Source organism: Lissotriton helveticus, chromosome 5_2, assembly GCF_964261635.1.
Source record: "Lissotriton helveticus chromosome 5_2, aLisHel1.1, whole genome shotgun sequence".
NCBI classification, from domain to species: domain Eukaryota; kingdom Metazoa; phylum Chordata; class Amphibia; order Caudata; family Salamandridae; genus Lissotriton; species Lissotriton helveticus.
In genome coordinates this window covers 3594592-3616104 of record NC_136066.1, presented here as the reverse complement: position 1 = coordinate 3616104, position 21513 = coordinate 3594592, and the positions used below count along the sequence as shown (strand labels likewise).

Here is a 21513-nt window from a genome sequence, read left to right as displayed (position 1 = left end):
CAGCCCAGGGGTGGCATAATACATGCTGCAGCCCCTGGGAGACTTCTGGGTGCACCTCAGCCCTGGGTACAGGGACTCAGAGAGGGCCCAGTGCCAATTAGATATGTACCTAGGGTACATGGAATCCATTTTAACAGAGAGAGCAGTGGGCCTGGGGTCCTGAATAGCAGGGCCCCAGGTCAACTAAGTCAGAAAACCAGCAAAACACCAGGCAAAAAGTTGGGGGCAACCATAGTCAGGGATCTACCTTCCTACACCTCCGGAGGCACTCCACTGGTTAAAATTTCTAGAAAATTGGGCACAGGCAGAGAGCATCATTCTTCATAGAGCAGAAACGGCTGGCCTACGTAAGTTCCCCATTGCACAGGCCTGGGACGATATCCTGAAGCTTCTTACACAAACTGGTACCGCACAGTGCGCATCCCCCCGTACAGAGAGTGAGAGATGAGGACTGAAAAGGTACTTAGGCGATGCGGTTGGGCCGGGTACACAAGATACCTTAGAACATGCACAGGCACGTACACGGCCCCTGGCGCGGCTTCCCCTGAAAGGCATACAACACACTAGTAACATATATCTGACTATGTACCTGATATCTCCTTTTCTTTTGTATTCATTTCAAGTTTATTAAGTTATGTTTCAAATGTTAGATAAATGTGGATATCTTATAATTAGCGGCATTGTTCACTTCTAATTACCCATACCTCACTGTCCATTCCGATCGTGATATACACAAACTGTATGTAACTGTGCTACTGGACTAGGTTGCCTTTGATTCATCACTGCCGGCAGAGGATACATATGTTGGACATGTCCTGTCCTTCAATTGGAGGCGACAGCATACTTGGGTATTATATGCCCACACTACATCGTTCGTGCACGCAACCATCTAGAGTAGTAATGTTCAAGTTACCATGTAGAACGACACAGCGACATTAAGATCGTTTTTAAGTGTGCTGAAAATGTATGATTGATCTGTCTGTACTGAGAAAATATTATAAAAAATGCAATAAAGATATTCAAAAACAAAATAGGATATAAAATATTAAAACAAGATAGGAAAGGCGGTAAGAGAGGAGGAGGGATAGCAATGTTATATAAAAATCATTTCACCTGTGTTCCCATTATGGTCACTGAAGCAGGCACACATGAGATTCTAGCGTTCTCAGCGTCTGTGGGTGACTGTAATCTAGTTGGAGGGGCGGTCATTTGTAACCCGCCAGGCTACCAGCCCGGTTTAAGTACTGGCTTACTAACACAACTTCTCCACCTCTGTTTAAAACAAAATCAGGTTCTAGTTATAGGAGATTTTAATCTACATTATGAAAAGCTTACAAACCCGGGGGTTAAACACCTGGATGATGACATGGCTATAATGCAGCTACTCCAGAAAATCACTAAACCAACTCATATGGCTGGTCACGCCTTAGACTTACTGTTTTCTAATATAGAATCCCTGAACATTCAAGAAACTAAACCTCTATTCTGGACTGATCACTTCCTAATCTCCTCTTTTAGCCTACCCAATAATTCACCTAAAACTGAGACATCGTATCCGACGAAGACTAGTGCTTGGAATCAAATTACGGAAGAATCATTTAGTGATTTCTTCCCCCGTGCCTCTAGACTGCAGTATCAAGACCCTACAGCCACATTAGCTACACAGCTACAACTAGATATTGAAAAAGTTACTCGGAAACAAGTCACTAAAACCCAATCAGAAAAGTGGTATACACTGAAATTAAAACTTATGAAAAGAGTGCAGAATCAAGGAACACAAATGGAGACTCTCAAAAACAAGCACAGATAGACATATCTATCTAGCTGAACAAAAGATCTATCATGGGGCCTTAAAAGATGCTAAAATCAAATATTATACAGTAAGGATCGAAGAAACTGGCAGTTCATCCAAAGAACTTTATAAAGTCATTCGGGAATTTTGTAAGCCCACCTCGCTGTCTCAATCTATGGCGCCTTCGTCTGAGAATTGTGAACTTCTAAACAACTTCTTTATAGATAGGGTGACAAAAATCTATGCAACCTTTACTCCCACTAACAAGGAAGACAATATGGTCTGGGAAAATTTAGCTCCTCACCCTGCAGCCCACAGTCATCTAGATAGTCGGTCACCTTTTTCCGAAGAACAAGTGGCTAAAGCCATGATAGAGGTTAAGGCAGGATCTCCATTAGACCCTTGTCCACACTTCATTTTCTCCCGCCTGGTGTCAGTATTATGCCCCCAGGTCACCAAAGCCCTCAATCCATCCTTAGAGCTTGCATCCTTCCCAGATATATGGAAAAAACCTGTTGTTTTCCGCCTTTTAAAGAAACCAGGTCTCGAAATCTATGATCCAGCCAACTATAGGCCAATCTCCCAACTGCCATACCTGTCTAAAGTATTGGATTAATTGGTTAATAAACAACTCACGACTTTTATTGAAACCAGTAGCCTATTAGATCCCTCACAAACCGGATTTAGGGCAAACGGCACCGAGGCCACCCTGCCAGCTGTGCCTGATAATAATAGGTCTTTCATTGATCAGGGCACAGCTGTAGCACTGATCCTTTTGGACCTCACAGCGGCTTTTTGATACTGTGTCCCACACAAGCTGCTACAAATCTCTATGAAAAAGGGCTCTGTTCAAAAGCCCTGGCATGGTTTGCATCGTTTCTTAAAAACCGAACCCAGATAATTCAAATGGGTCCCTATTCTTCCAGTGCAAAATAAGTCAATTATGGAGTCCCACAGGGAGCTACCTTAAGCCCTACTCTTTTTAACATATATGTTTCTTACCTAGCAGACATCAGCAGGAAATGGGATTTCGATATATGCTCCTACGCTGATGACACACAATTGATAATTCCCCTGTTTGATAGACAGACAAAAGTCGACACTAAAGACAATCTCATACACTGCCTTACAGAAATTGCTGGTTGGATGTCTGGACATTGCTTAAAGCTAAATGCCGGAAAATCAGAGATCCTACTTTTCGGAGGCGCCCATGGAATTTGGGATAATAGTTGGTGGCCCCAGACAGTGGGCACTGTCCCTGAACCGAGGCAGGCTGCTAAGAATTTGGGCATCATCTTTGATGACGCCCTGTCCATGCAGAATCAAGTACGTCTATTGTGCGGGAAAAGCTTTGCCACACTAAACCGTCTTAGACAACTCTTTCCCTGGATCCCTTTAAACTGTAGGAAAACAGTGACACAGACACTTCTTGTGAGCAGGCTGGACTATGGCAATGCACTGTACGTTGGCATGGCGGACTATCTTTTCACCAGACTCCAAGTGGTCTAAAATGCAGCTGCTAAACTGATATGCAATAAGAGCAAATGCAGTTCAACCTCCTTCTGTATGAAGGAGTTACATTGGTTACCAGTACGCCAAAGAGCCAATTTTAAGCTCTTGTGCTATGTACAGAGAACGCTATACAAAACTGGCCCACGAATCCTACATGGAAAATTAGATTTCTATGTACCCTCGCGCAACCTGAGATCCCACCATCAGGCACTGGAGTCAGTCACGTGTACGTCTAAAGTCAGGATGGGTGACCGATCATTCTCAAAATTACCAAGGGTCCTCTGGAACAAACTCCCATCGGAACTTCGCATGACGTAAGATTACCTAATGTTCAGAAAAAAGCTAAAAACTCACCTATTCCCCAGCTACTAACCTGACAATTAGAATATTACACTCCTACATTAGCCTGCACTTTGCTTTGTCTTAGCGCCGTGATGTCCCTTGGGATGAATGTTGCGCTCTACAAATACAAATACATCGACTGCCTTTTAAGTGGGAAGTTGGTTTGTATGAAACCTTGCAAAAACTACAAATATACAAAAACTGAATTACTTACCCTTTGTTTATGAAATATCAGTGTTATATGTAGGCTTATCTCATTGATTAGCAAGAGTAACTTAAAAAGTAATCCAAGAAGTAACGTGTACAGTAATCCTCAAAGTAACTGAAAAGTCATTTTGACTGTTGACTTACCTGTAAATCAACCAACTGCATTTTAACCTGCATTGAACTGAAATTCACAGCATAAATCTTGCAAAGTATTCTTTCACTTAACTGCATCAGGCCTGGCTTGGTTCTAGAAATAAAATAACTAATATTTTTATGCAAACAAAATTGGTCTGAGTTCAGTCTTCTATTACTTCATTTCTTGCCTGAGTGTGTACAGTAAATGCTTAACACTACCCTCTGAACAAGCCTTACTGCTCGCCCAAGCTACCACAGATAGAGAGTAAGGTATTATCTACTCTTGCCTCTCCCTACCTTTGGGGTTCCACTGGACTCTGTGCACACTATACCTTACTTTGGTATAGTATATACAGAGCCAGCTTCCTACACTCATTACCCTTGGAACTTGCGGACTTTCCTCGTGTCATTTTGTATACTTCCACCTCCATAATGTGCAGAATGCAAGTTGGGTCATGCTAACTTCACAGTCATGTCTGTTAAAAAGCCAGTCTGCGGTACTCTGTGGAGGTCGTCATGAATTGAAAATCCCAGGCTTGGTTCTGATGTCTCCTGTGCCTTAGAAGCTCTGTTCTGTCCTAGAAAAGACCACTTAAACCTAGCTCTGCAGACCTATTGATGCTGCCTATAATTCATATTGTATTGTTGAGCTGTCATTTCTACGCTCTGAAGCTATGTTGGTCTCCCCTAGGGTATATTTGATGCTGTTAGAGGTGTTTGTTGATCACACAGGCTGAAGTTGGTGCCCTTGTGTTACCTTTGATGCCCTAGTAGGATAGATCTTATGCTTTCTAACAGATGATTGTGATGATGCTTTGTGGTAGAGTTCTTTATGCTCTGCTGATGTAGTGTAATGTCTCTGCTGTGGAGTCTTTGGTGTCCCTTCAGTGGGGTACACTGTGAGCTATAGTGTCCACCATGGTATTTAACGTCACGCCAGAGGTGCATCCACAGGTTCGTCGTTCCCAGGTTATTTACTGTTTTTTGTTTGTCTTTTGATTTCAGAACCTATCGCGGGAACAAGCAGACTACTGCATCTCACACATGAAGCCCTACACAGACAGCAAGGGTCGCGAACTACCCTCTGCCTTCGACTACATCGAATTCACTCGATCCTTGTTCGTGAACTGAACTGTGTACAGACTGCCGCCTGCCAGCACCAGCTCTGCATGTCTCTGTCCTGAATGTCGCGCTCCTTATGCTAGCAGCTTCGCTTTGAAGTTCTGGTTAAATTATGTACATGCAAATGTGTGCTTCAATAAAATGTGATTGGTCCAAGCTACACAGCGTGATTTATTATACCTTTAAGCTTCTCTGCTCCATAGACATGCTCTCAGCCAGTTGGATTTTACTCAGGCCCTTGTTTGAGCGCATGCCGCAGTGCGCGCGAGGATTCACCTATATTCATGTGGGGTTTGAGTTTCATCCACAGTATAAATGAGAAACATGTGGGGGCTTTTCACCCACAGTATGAATGAGAAACATGTGGGAGCTTTTCACCCACAGTATGAATGAGAAACGTGGGGACTTTTCACCCGCCGTATGAATGAGAAACATGTGGGGGCTTTTCACCCACAGTATGAATGAGAAACGTGGGGACTTTTCACCCACAGTATGAATGAGAAACGTGGGGACTTTTCACCCACAGTATGAATGAGAAACGTGGGGACTTTTCACCCACAGTATGAATGAGAAACATGTGGGGACTTTTCACCCACAGTATGAATGAGAAACGTGGGGACTTTTCACCCACAGTATGAATGAGAAACGTGGGGACTTTTCACCCACAGTATGAATGAGAAACGTGGGGACTTTTCACCCACAGTATGAATGAGAAACGTGGGGACTTTTCACCCGCCGTATGATAGACATGTGGGGGCTTATCACCCACATTGTGAATGAGAAACGTGTGTGGAGGGTCGAGTATCGCCCACAATATAAACGAGACACATGTGGAGGTATGTCGCTGTTGGAAAGTGGATTATTGGTAGGGGCAAATGTAGGTCTGCCACTGGCAATAAGGCCACTAACACATGATAGGACCCAGCATAGGTCTTAGCAAATTATTCCTATGCTCAACCCTTGGTAACAAAGCTGCGAGCAGACAGGCTTAACTTCAAAGACAGGTATGTAAAGCATTTAAAAACAGCATTTCAGTAAATAATTGAGATAACACAAAATAAAAATCCAACACCAATTTATACAAATAGTTAATATTTTTATCTTTTAAATGATATCAAAACGAAAAAGATCCACTGTAGGGAACCAAAGATATGAATTGTCACTGTCTAGTGCTTAGAAACCAACGTGCCCCTTTCAGTCATTTCGTTTTCTCTGACATGGACAAACCTTTAGAAATTGTTCTGAAGAATTTTCTCAACACTGTGTTGTGCCGCCTTCTTCAGCAAGCGGGATCCAGTTAGAACTCCTTCTGTAGTAGGGGATCACTGTGTATAGTCATAATCTAGTGAATAGTCCCGCTCATGAGCATGGACCCCGGAGCAATCAAAAATCTCTTAAGCTGTCTAAAAATGCAGTCCTGCAAAGACACTTAAGAGATAATTTAAAGACCTATAATGCAGCCTATATCCACAGGCTACACTGTCCAGTACTTCAGCTAGACATTCCACTTTCCACCAAAAACCACAACCAGCACAGCTTGCCAAGTTTTGCAGCGTGAATCTTTCTGGATTCACTATGCTGTGCATATTCCGCAATCTGGTGGTTGGGTCGTGGTTGGGTCCGGAATCGTAGTCTTTCTTTCTTTTTCGTAGCCCAGGTGGGCGTCGACGTCTCACCATTTGGTGTACCTTTGGTGACGTCGGCATTCTTCCGGCGGAAGCTACCACCCTTGGGCGCCATCTTCAGATTCTTTTTTCCGCCGTTGGGTCTGGATCGTCGCGTGAAGCTCCAGAAGTTTTGGAGGAGAAAAGAAGGAAATACAGCAACTCTTCGACAGTAAAAACCTGAGAAGATCGGGAGAAGAGGACCATCAGAGAAGAGACGACGAAGAAAGGAAAGAACTTCGAAATCTTCGACGTCCTTGGAGGAATGCGCACACAGGGGGCCCCCTGAGCGCAGGGATGTACATGACACCCTTTAAATTCTGCAAAAACTGCTACCACAAGTTCACGCAGAAGGACCAGCACCCGGTCTGCAACCTCTGCCTGCCAATCGACCACGAGAGCAGAGACTGCAACGCCTGCTCCGTCTTCAAGCCGAAGACACTCAGAGGTCAAGAGAGACAGAGGACAGCTCACCACACGATGCAGGGCAAGGGCCAGGCCCCGACGCTTTACGAACTGGGCCTCTCCACCGACAAGGAGGACAAAATCGCCGAAGGTCCAGATGACTTCACGGTCGCAGAGACCGATAAGAAAACGCCTGACAAGGTAGGAGAGTCTACGACCCCGAAAACCCCCACAGGGTCTCGAAAGCCAGAGGCAGACTCTCGAAAGCCAGAGCCTCGAAAGGAGCACCGGCGCCGAAAACTTCAACAACCGAAGCTGCATCCTCCAAAAAAGAGCCCAGCGGATCCTTCGAGAAGGACTCCCGGAGGCCGAAGACCAGCGAAAAGCATAGGTCATCGAAGCAAGCCCCCGAAAAAGGGTCTTCGACTTCGACCTCGACTTCGACGGAAAAGGAGCCGAAGAAAGTTTCGACGTCGCCGCCGCCGCCGCCAAAAAGAGCAGCCGAAACGCTCGACGACGAACATGCCGCAGAGATGCAGAGAAAGAAAAGAAGGCTTGAGGCCGAAATGGACAATATCCTTCAGAGAAAGAAGGACTTCGATGAAAAAATGAAAAGTTACAGGATCCCCTCGAAGCCGGCACCGACCGTCGCTGAGGTACAGGAGCACGAGGAGTTCCACGTCGAAGAGACGCTGAAAACTCCGGACCCCTCGGAGCAAGAAGAGAAAGAAGACCTCTACTACACAGAAGGGGATTACGGGGAGCAGCAGTCAAGCTACGGCTCAGGTTCCTCGACGGTCCAAGACCAGGAATGGCAGGACATCGAGGCCGAAAACCCGGAGGAGGCTGTGGAGACATACCCCTCGAGGCCTTCGCCACCTGACGACTTTGGGGCATACAATGAGGTGGTCAGGAAGGCGGCAGCAGCCTATGGACTTAAGCTGGAAGAGGAGAAGCCAAAAGCAGATTTCCTGCTGGAGACATTGCTCCCCACACAGACAAGAAGCCAGTTCTTGCCCATGCTAAAGAGTGTCACAGACCAGGGGAAGGAAGCCTTCAAGGAACCGGCTACATGCAGATCAGTAACGCCGTGGACGGAGAAGAAATACAAATTCTCCTCCCAGGACCCAGCTTACATCAAGGGATCCATCACCGCAGACTCAATAATCACTGCAACGGCCAGAAAAAGGGCAAACGTCCCAACAACATCTGGACCTCCACCTGACAAGGAAAGCAGGAGGATGGATCTAACTGGCAGGAAAATAGAGAGGAACGCCGCCACGCACTGGCGGATGGCGAACTCCAACGCCCTCCTGAATAGACATCAATACCAGCATTGGGATGAGATGGGCCAATTGATCAAGCACCTCCCGGAACAATACCGTGAGAGGGCATCACACCTTGTGGAAGAGGGGAAAAGCATCGCTAACTCGTGCCTCAAGACAGCCTTGGATGGGGCAGAAACAGCCAGCAGACTGATGGCTATAGGCATCACAGAGAGAAGGCAAGCCTGGCTCAGGATCTCGGGCTTCAAGGCTGAGGTTCAGAACAACATCTTGAACACACCCTTCAACGGTGAGACACTGTTCGGAGCCCCAGTTGATGAGAAGCTCACCCAACTGAAGAATGACAACGAGACGGCAAGGTCCATGGGGGCCCTGCAATTCAGAGGGATGAGAAGGGGCACTCCTACTCGGAGGCCTAACGGCAGGGGTGGAAGCCAGCAAGGGCAATCACACCAGGCATTCCACCAGGGACAACAGAGTGACAACCAAAGTCACCAGGGCCAGCAGAGGCAAAACTGGTACTACCAGGGCAGGGGCCAGTCCTTTAGATCAAGGGGAAATGGACGGGGCCAGAGAAGGAGAGGCGGTGAACAACCCCCCTCTAAGTGACTTCAAACGGAAAAAGGTGCTCTCCCACTCGAACCGTCCGGGGGAGGAGCACGGGAAAACAAACAGGAGAGGGCTAAACGGACAAGACACAAGGGAACAGGTGACGCCAGTAGGAGGAAGATTGAGATTTTTTCTCCAGGAGTGGAGGAAAATAACAACAGACCAGTGGATACTCAACATTATGCAATTCGGATACTGCATAGAGTTGGAAAAGAGACCACCAAACAAAAAGCCAAAGAAAAGAGAGCACTCGGGAAGAGAGCTGCGATTACTCCAAGAGGAAGCTCAAGAACTTCTCCTCAAAGCGGCCATCGAACGGGTTCCATTCAAAGAACGGAACAGGGGAGTGTACTCAAACTACTTCCTGGTGCCAAAGGTGGACGAAAGTCTAAGACCCATCCTGGACCTACGGTTCCTAAACAAATACGTAAAGACTCAAAAATTCAAGATGACGTCCCTACAAGAGGTCATCCCGCAGATAAAGGCCGGGGACTTCTTGTCCACCATAGACCTCAAAGATGCGTACCTGCACATCCCCATGAACAGGCAGCACAAGCACATGCTAAGATTCACAGTGAACAAGGATCACTACCAATTCACGACCCTGGCGTTCGGCCTAAAGTCCGCACCAAGGGTGTTAACCAAATGCCTCGCGGCAGTGGCCGCACATCTAAGAAGAATGGGGATACACGTGTACCCCTACCTCGACGACTGGCTCGTAAAGGCAAGCTCTTACAGGACATGCAAAGATCATGCAGAACAGGTCACAAGAACGCTAGCAAGCCTGGGATTCTCCATACACTGGGGAAAATGCTCAATGGAACCAGAGCAAGTGAAAATTTTCCTGGGAGCTCAAATCGACCCGGTCCAATGCAGGGTGTTACCCAGCGAAAAGAGAACACTTAGTCTACTAAGGGAGAAACGTCACTACCAGAAGGGGCGAGCTCTGACAGTGAGGACTGTGAGCAAGATCTTGGGGATGATGGCATCATGCATACACCTGGTCCCCAATGTACGCCTACAAATGAGACCACTTCAAGAGTGGCTGCAACAGCAATGGTCACAAGCTACAGGAAGTTGGGAGGATCTAGTGGTTGTAACGCACAGGGTGCAGGAAGAAATAAGGTGGTGGACCAAGGAAAGAATAACAGTAGGGAAGCCTCTAACACCACCGGACCCAACAGTGACCATCACCACAGACACATCCCAGAAGGGATGGGGCGCACACACGAATGGGCTGAGAGTGAGGGGTCTGTGGAGCCCTACAGATGCTGTCAGACACATCAATTACTTGGAACTGAAGACAGTGTTGCTAGCCCTCAAGGCCTTTCAGAAACACCTGTACAGCCAGAAGGTGCTGATACAAACAGACAATACCACAACAATGTTTTACATAAACAAACAGGGGGGAACTCAATCATTCCCTCTGTCAACCTTGGCACAGGAAATCTGGAGATGGGCAATACCACTCAAAATAGACCTGCTAGCCATACACCTGCCAGGGAAGGACAATGTAGAAGCGGATTGGCTCAGCAGGCAGATTTCAGCGTCCCACGAGTGGGAACTCAATATTCAGGAAACAGAGAGACTATTCAGGAGATGGGGCACACCAACAATAGACCTGTTTGCAACACGCCGGAATGCAAAATGCCAATACTTTGCATCCAGGCAACCAGAGGCACTGTCCCAGGGGAATGCCCTATGGATAAGCTGGTCAAAAACATTTGCCTACGCTTTCCCCCCCCCCCCGATACCACTGATCCCCAGGGTTCTCAACAAATGCATGACGAGCAACATGGCGCTCCTCCTGGTGGCACCACAATGGGCCAGGCAGACGTGGTACTCTCAGATAATGGAGATGGCGCAGGCCCCCCCCCCCCCACAAGTTCCCAAAAAGAAAAGACCTACTCTCCATGGAAAACGGAGAAGTTCTACACCCAGAGCCAGAGAGCCTCAACCTCTCAGCCTGGCTCCTGAGGACTTAGAGTTCGCACATCTAAGACTACCAGAGAGCACCCTGCGGGTGCTGCGTGAGGCAAGAAGGCCCAGCACGCGCAAGTGCTAAGGGAGAAAAATGGAAAAGATTCACTCAATGGTGTTGCAAGAAAAAACTCCATAGAAAACTGACCAGGGAATCTACGGTGCTAAGGTACCTCACGCACCTAATTAAAGCTAAGCTAAGCTCATCCTCGCTGAGGGTGCACCTGGCAGCGATTGTGGCATACACAAGAGGAGAAACAGGGAGAAGCTTCTTTACATCCCAAGTCGTAAAAAGATTCCTGGAAGGGGCGAAAAGAATAGCGCCACCAAAGAGAATGCCGCCACCGGCCTGGAACCTAAATGTGGTACTAACTGAGCTCATGAAAGCACCTTTCGAACCCATCCACAAAGCATCACTGCAAATGCTAACATTCAAAACGGCCTTTCTAGTAGCAATCACCTCGCTACGGAGGGTGAGCGAACTGCAGGCACTCACACTGCAGGAACCCTACATCCAGATACACAGTGACAGGGTTGTGATGAGAACAGACCCACACTTCATGCCAAAGGTGGTGTCGAGGTTCCACATGAACCAGAGTATTCAGATCACTAGCTTCTTCCAAAACCCCACTACAAGCGCTGAGAGGTCGCTCCTCACTCTAGACGCAAGAAGGGCTGTGATGCACTACATTGAAAGGACGAAGGGACACAGGAAAACAAAACAGTTCTTCGTATCCTTCGCAAACAGTTACATGGGCAAACCAGTGACTAAAAACACCATAGCCCGATGGATCGCACAGACAATACAATTCTGCCACAAACAAGCGGGCCAGGAGCTAACAGGAGGGGCGCAGGCCCACTCCACCAGGAAGAAAGAAGCAACAATTGCCTTTCTGGCCAACACACCAATTCAGGACATATGCCTGGCGGCAACATGGGCTTCAGTGCACACGTTCACTAAGCACTATTGCGTGGATGTACAAATGAACAAAGAAGCACAAGTAGGACAAAAGGTGCTACAACATCTATTCATCAACCAACGCTCATCTTCCACCCAGCCGCCACAAAAGTAACGAAAACCGCTACAAAATCTATGCACAGCATAGTGAATCCAGAAAGATTCACGCTGCAAAACGAATAGTTTCTTACTTGTCGGTGTAGTTTTGCAGCTTGAAGATCTTTCTGGATTCACTAGTGAACCCACCTGCCTCCGCCAGAAAGATGAGGCTGGAGAAGGAGGTGGAAGCACATAGAAAAGAAAACAAGTTCAAGCTTACAAGATACGTGAAAAGAATTACGTTGGAAAAAGGATTAACAAACATAGCCATGGATTCACTGCAAACACAGAAAAGAAAAAAAAGAGACAGAAAAAAGAATCTGAAGATGGCGCCCAAGGGTGGTAGCTTCCGCCGGAAGCATGCCGACGTCACCGAAGGTACACCAAATGGTGGGACGTCGACGCTCACCTGGGCTATGAAAAAAAAAAAGACTACGATTCCGGACCCAACCATGACCCAACCACCAGATTGCGGAATAGGCACAGCATAGTGAATCCAGAAAGATCTTCAAGCTGCAAAACTACACCGACAGGTAAGAAACTATTTGTTTTCTTCACAGAGAAAAACTTCCCCTCTTACCAGTAAAGTCTCAGGAATGATAGAGAGGAAGGGGAGGACAGACAAGCCCCATAGGCTGCCATTATGTGGCTCAAAAAGGGATACCGTGCCTTTAAGAAAACTTTCTAGAACTTTCTCAGTATCCCAGAATGCCCTGCAGGTCGCATTTACTTTCAATTCTTTTTAGGTCTCGCCTCTCAATGCGCATGCGCATTGAGCGAGACTATAGGCGCATAAACAAGGTTTACCCAAGGTTTGCCTAGACTGGCGATTTGATGCTGTGCCCGTGCACATTATCAAATCGCCATCTGTTCCTCAGCAGCACTCCTCCCACTCCTTTGAATCCCACATTAATGCCCTTCGTCTTGTTTGTTGCAGTCTGTCTTCCTTTTGTCTCTCCCTATCCCTCTTACTTCACCTCTTTCTCTCCCCTTCCCTCTGCCTCGCCATCTCTTCTTTCCCTCTCGATTCCCCGTGTTTCCTCCTTTCCCCTGCCTCACTCTCTTCACTATATGTCTCACTCCTTTCTTTCTCCTTTATATATTTTTTCCGTTCTCTATTTCTCTCTGTCCCTTACCTCTGAGTTATCCGCTCTCCCCTTTCTCTCACCGCACACCCCTTCCCTCCCTCCACTCATCTGTTCTCTCCCTGCCCCCTTGTTCAGTATAAGGTTCCTGACATATAATGGATGAAAATTGTATTGCTTACCGGTAGTGCTGAAGAGAAACTCGTGAAATATTCCAACACCCCCGGGTGTAGGCACAGTGCCTAGAAGCGGTATTTCTGTACGTTGCAGCAAATCATGTATGCATCTATAGTAAATAAAAGCGAATATAGTAAAATGTATCGTGGCTTCTTTAGGAGCTCAGTCGGCATAAACCTTTAAGCCCTTCCAACGATGGGCGCAGCTACAAATATATTTATATATACATATAATGTTAGCGTGTTATACAGCGCGAACTCGACCCCTATGTATTGGAGCGCTTTACGTGAGCACCAGGTACATTACAAAAAAAACATGTTGCTTTTTTTGCAGACACGGGGCGATTAAGTGATTTACACAGAATCACAGGATGTTGAGCCGACGCCAGCCTCGAACCTGGCTCCGCAGTTCAAAGGTCAGCAGCTCTGGTCGTTATGCCTCATCCTCTCCTCTAATGCAGCGGGTATAGTAGGCCCGGGCCCCTGGGACTCATTGCACCCCAAATGAGTAGCTGTTTTACTTCCGGGTCAGGGGATGGGTGTATAATGTAGGGCCCGTGGTGCCCTGGTTCAGCAGTCTCCAATCCTGCGTGATTTCTCTGCGTAGCTTATGGATACAAATCATATAACTTGTGTAAGTGGCACTCGTATGATGTCAATGCTATAAGTGTCGAGAACACTTTATCATTTCTGATTGTGACACCACCCGCCACTATGTACCCAGATTTGACCATACAGGTTTCCTTGCTGGATAAACATCAACCACTACCTGCAGGATACAACAGAATGTCGTTTTCCTGCACGGTACATTTTTCTGTGACATTCCTTCTCGTGCGAAGGCTCAGGTGCCGGGCAGCCGGATCGCCCTGTTCAGGGCCTGGCTTCAGGCAGGAGCACTCGCGCTTTCATATTTAATTCTGGTCGGCCGAGTTATCGCTTCCCATTTCCGGCATTCAGTAAACAGGGCCGGTGTATTGGTATGCAGAACCGCCGCTTTCCACCTAATCTGTGGCAAACAGTTTCTCTACCCCCTTTCCTGCCGCTCGTGATCTGCTTTTTGTGCTTTTTTTAATGGCCTGTTAACCCCATTTCACACCTGTGAATGGGGTTTAAATGGCATGTCCCGTAACAAAAGAGGGGGGAGATGGGAAGGCATTGTACCGAACAAGGTGTCAGAGAAGCTCTGTTTAACTGAAAGCTACCGCCAGAGGCACTGGCTTTTCTTATGGATGTCTCATTTAAATGTGCTAGCCAGGCCTCAGCCCACATTTTCCACCCTGAAGATTCTCTACCAACGTTTTTTTTCTTCTAGGAATACCACTTTATTATTTCAAGCGAGTGTTATCCATCGGATCCACAACCGTAAATATCCCCGTCTCCCCGATATATTGAGCGACCAACGAAGTTTCTAAACGTAATATAAAGATAGCTGTCTCCTCTGTACGTCCAAGATGGCAGCAATTCAAGATTCCTAATGTTGGCTAGTTATTCACGAATTTTATTCATCCCACCTTGCTGTAGCCTTTTTTTTTTTTTTACTTCTGAGCAATCCTGAGACCGAATGAAAATGTACTCTCAAATGGTTTGTTCGGGGTCTCGTTGTTTTTAAGATGCTGCAGTTGCATTATTTCTTAAGTACATTCTGCTTTACGTATTGCTGGCCAAACAAAGCACCCTGCGTTAAAGGAAGTGTGAGTTTTAACCTCTTCTAGTGCCTGTCCTGTTTTCGAACTGTTGACTATTTAATGACTAATAAGGTACATATGTAATGGTTCTTCTTTAGAAATGTGTGCGTGGCAACGTCATTCTCCAAAACGTGATTCCATGATTCGTAAGTTTTAATATATTTTGTAGAAATTACACGCTCGATTTAGACTGTCTCAGGGCCAGATCATATAAAATGCACCAGCGCCAGACTGGACACTGTGTATTAAACCTCCCCACCCCGGCCATGACCCGCGGCACGCCATTTCGGCCAACATCACCTGCCCCCCAACCAAGCACTGCATGAACTGCCCACAGGCGATTCCATCACCAGCCTAACACATTAACAGCCACTAACTACACACACACTGCCATCATGACACGTAGAACTGAGGTTAGCAGCTCCATTGCTGTAAGTGGAATGAGGCCCTTCCTGGTTCAGCAATGGCAAAGGCTGCACACGGGCCTAGATATGGTTCTTTTTTTAATAGAGTTTTTTTATAGTGTGAACTTGATCAGTAGGTATCAGAGCGCTTACATGAGCATCAGTTGCGTTACAGATGGACACATTATTATTTTTAGGTCTCGCCTCTCAATGCGCATGCGCATTGAGCGAGACTATAGGGGCTTAAATAAGGTCTACCTACACTGGCAATTGACTGGCGATTTGATGCTGTGCCCGTGCGCTTTTAGGTCAATGCGCAAGCTCATTGACCTAAAATGCGCGTGCACATCATCAAATCGCCATCTGTTCCCCAGCAGCACTCCTCCCACACCTTTGAAGTGAAGCCTAGCTTCACTTCAAAGGCCCCTGCTGCTTCACACTACGGCCCGTGTCTCTCCCCCATCGCCGCTCTCCCCGCTCCGCCCCCTGCTGCGGCCGTGTCGCATTTCTCCTCCCCCTCCCCACAGAAATGCCCTCCGTCTTGTTCGTCTTGTGTGCAAACTTCTTATCTTTTGCCTTTTGAAAGTATCATGTAAAATAATAATTTTCACAATGTTTTCAGAGTACGTTTCAAGACCCTCAAATTTAATTAGCTGCTTAAATAGCCGTTCAATTTCACTCTTTTTAAAAACCGCGCATGAAAACTTCTTTGCTTACTTTCTGAATCTGCTACTTAGCCAGCACCTCCCCTCTCTCTCACGGACGCCAGGCCGTGTTATTTTGCTCGCATTTCTCCTCCCCCCTCCCCAGCCGCCAGCACCTCCCCTCTCTCTCACGGCCGCCAGGCCGTGTTATTTTTTCAGCCTCCCCTTTTTCATTTCTCTCTCCTAGCTTCGCCCATTTCTCCCAATCACTCTCTTCTCTCACTCTCATACCTCGCTGTCAGTCTCTACTTTCCCGCTCCATTCCTCTCTAAATGTAAACAGAGACCCTCCCACACACACACACCACCGCCACAGTGCCCGAACCTCCAATGCTCGCAGCCTCCATGGTCCAAACACACCAAGCAAATCTAGAGGAGGGAGGTTTTAGTTTGAATGACTAAGTGCTGTGGCAGCACCCTCTCTTCAGTGTTGCATTCCAAATGCTATAGGTGTCACATTCGCGAAAGTTATAACTATTGGCATTGTAAATGACAAAGCTATCAATTTAGCGGTTTTAAAAACCAACAAATAAATACAATATTTGTCATTTACAAGACCAATAGCTCCAACTTTTCTAATGCGAGACCTTTTGCATTTCCAATGCTTGTTTCCGGCTCCTGCTAGCAGGACCCTGGAGCATTGAGCTCCCCCTTTTTGGGTTTATTATAGAATGTTTTGCACTTTTAAAGTGTGCGAGTGTTTACACTCGACATATTTTGGTGCCCTCTTCTAGTGTTCTGTGCAGTTCTTTTTATCAAAAATGCCTGTATTATTTGATAAATGCCCGGAGTGCTCGAGGAAGAAGGTCAAGTCGGACCCACACTGTGTGTATCCTGTGCCTTCCTTCTACTCATCTCCCTGATTTGCCAGACCTTCTCCTCCAGGACCCTGAGAGACAGAAAGAAGATCAGGCTCCAAGGACTGGAAGAAAGAAGGCTGCAGAGTCAAGGTGGGTCTGGGCAGGCTGGATCTGCTTCCTATGCCCATGCTGAGGCCTCTGGGGGGCTCCCCAGCATCAAGAAGGCCAGAAAGCTTGTAACTAGAAGTTGGTGGTAAATTATGAAAACCCTTTAAAAAGCATTTCTTCTGTTTTGAAACAGTGCCGTGTTGCAGCAGACATGCATGCCCTAAGGGCATGTATATCTGCAACATGTGCACCCATGCACAATTGAGGGGTGCAACAGGGTGTCAAAGTGACACCCTGCCACCCTACAATGTTTCCCCCAATTACCGAATCGGTATTTACAGATTTGGTAATTGACATTCATTCCTATGGGCCTCCAGGCCCATAGGAATGAATGTCAATTACCGAATCGGTAAATACCAATTCGGTAATTACCGAATCATACCGATTCGGTAATTAAATCGGTAAAATTACTTACATCCCAATTGCCAGTTCTTAAATACCGAATCGGAATGATTCGGTATTTAAGAATCGGTAATCTGGGATTACCTACATCTGGCCCATGGTGTTTGTCTACCCGTACCTGGACGATTGGTTGATCAAGGCATCCTCTGTCGCGGAAGCGCAAGCGCACTTCCAGAAGACGTCCGTTCTCTTGAGCAAGCTGGGGTGGCACATCAACATGTCCAAGTCTGTCCCGACTCCGGTCCAATGCCTACAGTATGAATCTATGACATAATATCGACAGACAGAATATCTACATACAAAAATATCGACACAAAAATATCGAAATCAAAAATATCGGAGTCATATCTTCATAAAGGTAAGTACAAAAATATCGAAAAATTTATATCATAGTACAAAAATATCGAAATTAAAAATATCGTTTTTTTAAATGTATTAATAATAATGTAAAAATAATTTTAAAATACATATAATTTAACAAATATTAAATAAAAACATTAAAACATAATTAAAAAATTAAAACTAATACATATACATTTAAAATAAATTAAAAACGTAATAATTTAATGTAATTTTTTTTTTTTAAATTTCATTTAATTTATTTAAATTAAATTTTAATTTATTTTATTTTTACCCTGTACGCCTGTACCCCAAAAACCCAAAACTGACCCTGAACCCTAAAAATACCCCTGTACCCCAAAAACCCCAAACTGACCCTGAACCCTAAAAATACCCCTTTACCCAAAAACTGAAAACTGACCCTGAACCCTAAAAATACCCCTTTACCCAAGAACTGAAAACTGACCCTGAACCCTAAAAATACCCCTTTACCCAAAAACTGAAAACTGACCCTGAACCCTAAAAATACCCCTTTACCCAAAAACTGAAAACTGACCCTGAACCCTAAAAATACCCCTTTACCCAAGAGCTGAAAACTGACCCTGAACCCTAAAAATACCCCTTTATCCAAAAACTGAAAACTGACCCTGAACCCTAAAAATACCCCTTTACCCAAAAACTGAAAACTGACCCTGAACCCTAAAAATACCCCTTTACCCAAGAACTGAAAACTGACCCTGAACCCTAAAAATACCCCTTTACCCAAAAACTGAAAACTGACCCTGAACCCTAAAAATACTCCTTTACCCAAAATTAATTAACATTATTTAATTACCAATTAATTATTTTAACAATAACAATAAAGTAAATATATTAGCACATTAGCTATAATTAATTTAATTTACTAATTAATATTATTTTTTCCCCATTAATTAATTAACAAGAAAAAAATTATATATAAAAAAATTACTCTAATTAATGTAATTAACTAATTAATATTAATTAATTACCAATTAATTATTAATTAAAAATATGTACAAAATTATATTAATTAACGAATTAATATTAATTAATTACCAATTAATTATTAATTACAAATATTTACAAAATTATATTAATTAATTAACTAATTAATATTAATTAATTACCAATTTATTATTAATTAAAAATATTTACAAACATATATTAATTATTATTAAATTACTTCCCACCCTATTCCCCTATAAACCCACAACCCGCTCTGATACTAAAACGCAAAATGTAAACAAATTTACAAATTTTCAAACATACATTACAAAACATGTTTAACAAACATATAAACAACATAATAAAATACATAACACTAAATTTTTTTCTCGATATTAGTAAAATTCGATATTAGTAACATACATACCTTAAAAAAACGATATTCTGTCTGTCGATATTTTGGACATCGATATTCTTTACTATCGAAATTAAAACATCGATATTATTGTATATCGATATTTTAATTTCGATATTTTGTCTCACTACCCTACAGTATATGGGAGCATCCATCAATACGCTGTGGGCAAGCGTGTCTCCTTCGGAGGAAAGACGTTTATCACTCCTTCGAAAGGCTCAGGATCTTATGACCGCTCCATCTACGACAGCGAGGACGGTGTCTTCTCTACTGGGGTCGATGGCCTCCTGTATCTTCCTCACACCACACGCGCGTCTACACATAAGACCGCTGCAGGAGTGCCTGGAGGATCAGTGGGACCAGAGGAGAGGAAACTAGGATGACAAGATACAACTGTCTCTGCATGCTCTACAGTCTCTGAAATGGTGGTGTTCAGCGGAGAATCTCCTCAAGGGGGTTCCCTTTAACAATGACATTCCCACTCAGACCATCGTGACGGATGCCTCTCTCCACGGCTGTGGAGCGCATTCCGGAGAGTTACAGATACAAGGAACGTGGTCCCCGACGTATCATATCAATTTCCTGGAACTCAGAGCGGTTCACTTGGCACTGAAGGCCTTTCATCCGTCCTTCCAGACCAACTCTCTGCTTGTACAGACGGACAATACGACCACGATGTATTCTTTTTTTTTTGCAGAGTTTTATATAGCGCAAACTAGACCCGAACCAAAACAGGTATCAGAGCGGTTTACATATTTTCCAGTTACGTTACATGAGGACACACTTTCATTTTAGGCATTTTTTTCATTTTATTACCTCAACAAGCAGGGGGGCTCGAGATCGTGCACCCTGTCGCAGGAGGCGCAGGCGATCTCGCACTGGCTTCTTTCCAGAGGACTGACGATAACGGCTACTCATCTGCCAGGTGTGCAGAATGTTCAGGCGGACGCACTGAGCAGGCTGATCCAGGAAAACCACGAATGGATCATAAACGACGAAGTACTAGGAGACGTCTTCGACAGATGGGGCACTCCAGACGTGGATCTGTTCGCCACCGCCGAAAACAGCAAATGCCGAAACTTCACATCCAGGTACTTCCAGCAGGAAACGCTGGGGAAAGCGCTATGGATCGACTGGTCGAACAACTTTCTGTACGCTTTTCCACCCATTCCCCTGATTCTGGCGGTGCTCATCAAACTAGCCCAGTCCAGGGCGCGGATGATCTTGATTGCCCCGGAATGGCCCAGGCAGTGATGGTTCACGGACATGCTTCACCGGTCTCTCCTTTCTCACATTCGGCTGCCGTGCCGGCAGGACCTTCTCACGAAGTTCGGGGGTCTGATGGTGCACCCCAACCTCTCGTCTTTGAGTTTGGCGGCATGGCTCCTGAGATAGTGCAATATGGCCATTTGAATCTCCCTGCAGATTGTATGGACATACTGAAGGAAGCCAAGAGACCCTCCACTAGGACCTCTTATGCGTACAAGTGGAAGAGATTTTGCATCTGGTGCAAGTCCAAGTACTATGATCCGACGACATGTAAGGAAGATGTCACCCTTCCATACCTTTTACATTTGGCGCAGGCTGACCTTAACTATCATCTCGCCGCGCTTACTGCCTACAGGAAATGCCCTTCACAGACTTCCTTCTTCCAGATCCCTGTGATCAAAGACTTTTTGGAAGGCTTGAAAAAAAGGGTTTCCTCCTGTCTGACGTCCTTCGCCTTCATGGGAACTGAATGTGGTGCTGTCCAGATTGATGAAGGAACCTTTTGAACCTATTCATAAGGCTTTGCTGCAGCACCTGTCCTGGAAGGCGGCGTTCCTCGTGGCCATTACATCGGCCCGCAGGGTGAGTGAAATTCAGGCGTTGTGTTGCCAAGAACCTTATACTGTATTTCATGCTGCTAAGGTTTTTATGCGTACTCCGTCTAAATTCCTTCCTAAGGTTATTTCTGATTTCCATGTTAACCAGACCATAACTTTGCTTAAGTTTTTTCAGAATCCTTCTTCTCTACATTCCCTGGATGTTAGGAGGGTGTTGAACTTTTATCTGGATAAAACCAAGGATATTCGTAGGTCGGACCAATTGTTTATCAACTATGGGTCAGTCAGGGCAGGTCTTGCTACCTCTAAACAGTCCATTTCGAGGTGGATTGTGTCCTGTATTTAATTGTGTCATCAAAAGGCTAATAAGACCTTAGGGGTAAACCTAAGGCTCATTACACCAGGGGCAAAGCTGCAACGACTGTTTTCCTAC

General features: G+C 45.4%; 1 protein-coding gene across 4 annotated transcripts in view; it reads left to right on the top strand.

Moving 5' to 3' along the window:
• Nucleotides 1-5270, top strand: part of SPTAN1 (spectrin alpha, non-erythrocytic 1) — a 342467-nt gene extending 337197 nt beyond the window's left edge. For all 4 annotated transcript variants that reach the window (XM_078646605.1, XM_078646604.1, XM_078646602.1 and 1 more), the window contains one exon: nucleotides 4994-5270. In XM_078646605.1, coding sequence (XP_078502731.1) covers nucleotides 4994-5119 — 126 coding nt within the window. In that variant the 3' untranslated portion in view covers nucleotides 5120-5270. The remainder of the gene's footprint in view (nucleotides 1-4993) is intronic.
• Nucleotides 5271-21513: the final 16243 nt, after the last annotated feature.